We start from the raw sequence: 2,807 nt of genomic DNA, 5'->3' as shown, positions 1-2,807 counted from the left end.
CACCCCATGCTCTCCCACTCCCTGTCCTGTCCACACCACATGCTCTCCCACTCCCTGTCCTGTCCACACCACATGCTCTCCCACTCCCTGTCCACACCACATGCTCTCCCACTCCCTGACCACACCCCATGCTCTCCCTCCCTGTCCTGTCCACACCACATGCTCTCCCACTCCCTGACCACACCCCATGCTCTCCCACTCCCTGTCCTGTCCACACCACATGCTCTCCCACTCCCTGACCTGTCCACACCACATGCTCTCCCACTCCCTGTCCTGTCCACACCACATGCTCTCCCACTCCCTGACCTGTCCACACCACATGCTCTCCCACTCCCTGTCCTGTCCACACCATGCTCTCCCCACTCCTGACCTGTCCACACACACATGCTCTCCACTCCTGACCTGTCCACACCACATTCTCCACTCCTGTCCTGTCCACACCACATTGCTCTCACTCCCTGTCCTCATCCACACCACATGCTCTCCACTCCTGACCTGTCCACACCACATGCTCTCCACTCCCTGACCTGTCCACACCACATGCTCTCCCACTCCCTGACCTGTCCACACCACATGCTCCCCCACTCCCTGACCTGTCCACTCCCTGACCTGTCCACACCACATGCTCTCCCACTCCCTGTCCTGTCCACACCACATGCTCTCCCACTCCCTGACCTGTCCACACCACATGCTCTCCCACTCCTGTCCTGTCCACACCACATGCTCTCCCACTCCTGACCTGTCCCACACCACATGCTCTCCCACTCCTGTCCTGTCCACACCACATGCTCCTCCACTCCCTGTCCTGTCCACACCACATGCTTCTCCACTCCTGACGGTCACACCACACTTGCTCTCCCACTCCTGTCCTGTCCCAACCACACATGCTCCTCCCACTCCCTTGTCCTGTTCACACCACATGCTCTCCACTCCCTGTCCTGTCCAACCACTGCTCTCCTCACTCTGTCCTGTCCACACCACATGCTCTCCCACTCCCCTGTCCTGTCCACACCACATGCTCTCCCACTCCTGTCCTGTCCACCACATGCTCTCCACTCCCCTGTCCTGTCCACACCACATGCTCTCCCACTCCCTGACCTGTCCACACCACATGCTCTCCCACTCCCTGTCCTGTCCACACCACATGCTCTCCCACTCCCTGTCCTGTCCACACCACATGCTCTCCCACTCCCTGTCCTGTCCACACCACATGCTCTCCCACTCCCTGACCTGTCCACTCCCTGACCTGTCCACACCACATGCTCTCCCACTCCCTGTCCTGTCCACACCACATGCTCTCCCACTCCCTGTCCTGTCCACACCACATGCTCTCCCACTCCTGACCTGTCCACACCACATGCTCTCCCACTCCCTGTCCTGTCCACACCACATGCTCTCCCACTCCCTGACCTGTCCACACCACATGCTCTCCCACTCCCTGTCCTGTCCACACCACATGCTCTCCCACTCCCTGACCTGTCCACACCACATGCTCTCCCACTCCCTGTCCACACCACATGCTCTCCACTCCTGACTGTCCACACACCACATGCTCTCCCACTCCTGTCCTGTCCACACCCCATGCTCTCCCACTCCCTGTCCACACCACATGCTCTCCCACTCCCTGTCCTGTCCACACCACATGCTCTCCCACTCCCTGTCCTGTCCACACCACATGCTCTCCCACTCCCTGACCTTTGTCAATCTGGTTCCCTACAGACACGTTCTGGATGAACCCCCAGTTCAAGATCAAGCTGGAGGAAGAGGATGACGACCCAGGGGATGATGAGGTGGGCTGTAGCTTTGTGGTGGGACTCATCCAGAAGAACAGGAGACGGATGAGGAAAGCAGGAGAGGACATGCACACCATCGGGTTCGCCATCTATGAGGTGGGGCTCATAAGGGATGATGATGACTGTTTGTATTCATTAGGAAATTATTTCTGTGTCATATGTATCAGATATACTCTCCCAGTATATCTACAACTGTATCCATCTATCCAATTTTGTTTTGTGTAGTTGTTGGTTTAGTTTTCTGTCCGTTTGGTGTACAGCAGCAAGGCGTTTATTGTTGGAACTACTTCACATTGACCTGTTTGTTATACGGTGAATAATATACTGACTGTACGTCTGTGATTCTGATTCCATCTCTACTCCCAGGTGCCAGAACAGTTTCACGGCCAGAGGGAGGTCCATCTGGATAAGAACTACTTCCTGAGTCACGCCCAGACGGCCCGTTCTGAGACCTTCATCAACCTGAGAGAGGTCAGCACCCGCTTCAAACTGCCCCCTGGAGAATACCTCATCGTACCCTCCACCTTCGAAGCCAACCTGAACGCTGACTTCTGCCTTAGAGTGTTCTCCGAGAAACAGGCCGAGACACTGTAAGCCTGTATGTGTGTGTGTGTGTGTGTGTGTGTGTGTGTGTGTGTGTGTGTGTGTGTGTGTGAGACCTCTTCAAACAAACATCTGCAGCTAGATACTCTAGGTTTGAAAATATCAGGGCTAGTCAAAGATAAAATGTGTTTAATTCTATCTTCCTCAGGCCTTGTGACGACCCGGTTAAGGCAGAACTAGACGATGTAAGAAACTGCTCTACTCTACTCTACTCTACTCTACTATACTAAGCACTACTCTACTATACTCTACTCTACTATACTCTACTCTACTAAACACTACTCTACTATACTAAACACTACTCTACTCTACTCTACTCTACTCTACTCTACTAAACACTACTCTACTCTACTATACTCTACTCTACTCTACTCTACACTACTCTACACTACTCTACTCTACTAAACACTA

At 54.0% G+C, this 2,807-nt stretch overlaps 1 protein-coding gene across 1 annotated transcript in view; it reads left to right on the top strand.

Annotated features, from left to right (window-relative positions):
• The window catches only part of LOC121555339 (calpain-2 catalytic subunit), a gene marked incomplete at its 3' end in the record, with an annotated part of 36,324 nt that extends 33,743 nt beyond the window's left edge, over positions 1-2,581 (top strand). Inside the window, exons 10-12 of the mRNA XM_045216044.1 lie at positions 1,720-1,889; positions 2,160-2,383; positions 2,545-2,581. Of these exons, the coding sequence (XP_045071979.1) occupies positions 1,720-1,889; positions 2,160-2,383; positions 2,545-2,581 (431 nt within the window). The remainder of the gene's footprint in view (positions 1-1,719; positions 1,890-2,159; positions 2,384-2,544) is intronic.
• Positions 2,582-2,807: the final 226 nt, after the last annotated feature.

This window comes from Coregonus clupeaformis, unplaced genomic scaffold, assembly GCF_020615455.1.
Source record: "Coregonus clupeaformis isolate EN_2021a unplaced genomic scaffold, ASM2061545v1 scaf0586, whole genome shotgun sequence".
Lineage (NCBI taxonomy): Eukaryota > Metazoa > Chordata > Actinopteri > Salmoniformes > Salmonidae > Coregonus > Coregonus clupeaformis.
The sequence above is the reverse complement of the archived record's forward strand: the minus strand, read 5'-3'. Positions and strand labels throughout refer to the sequence as shown.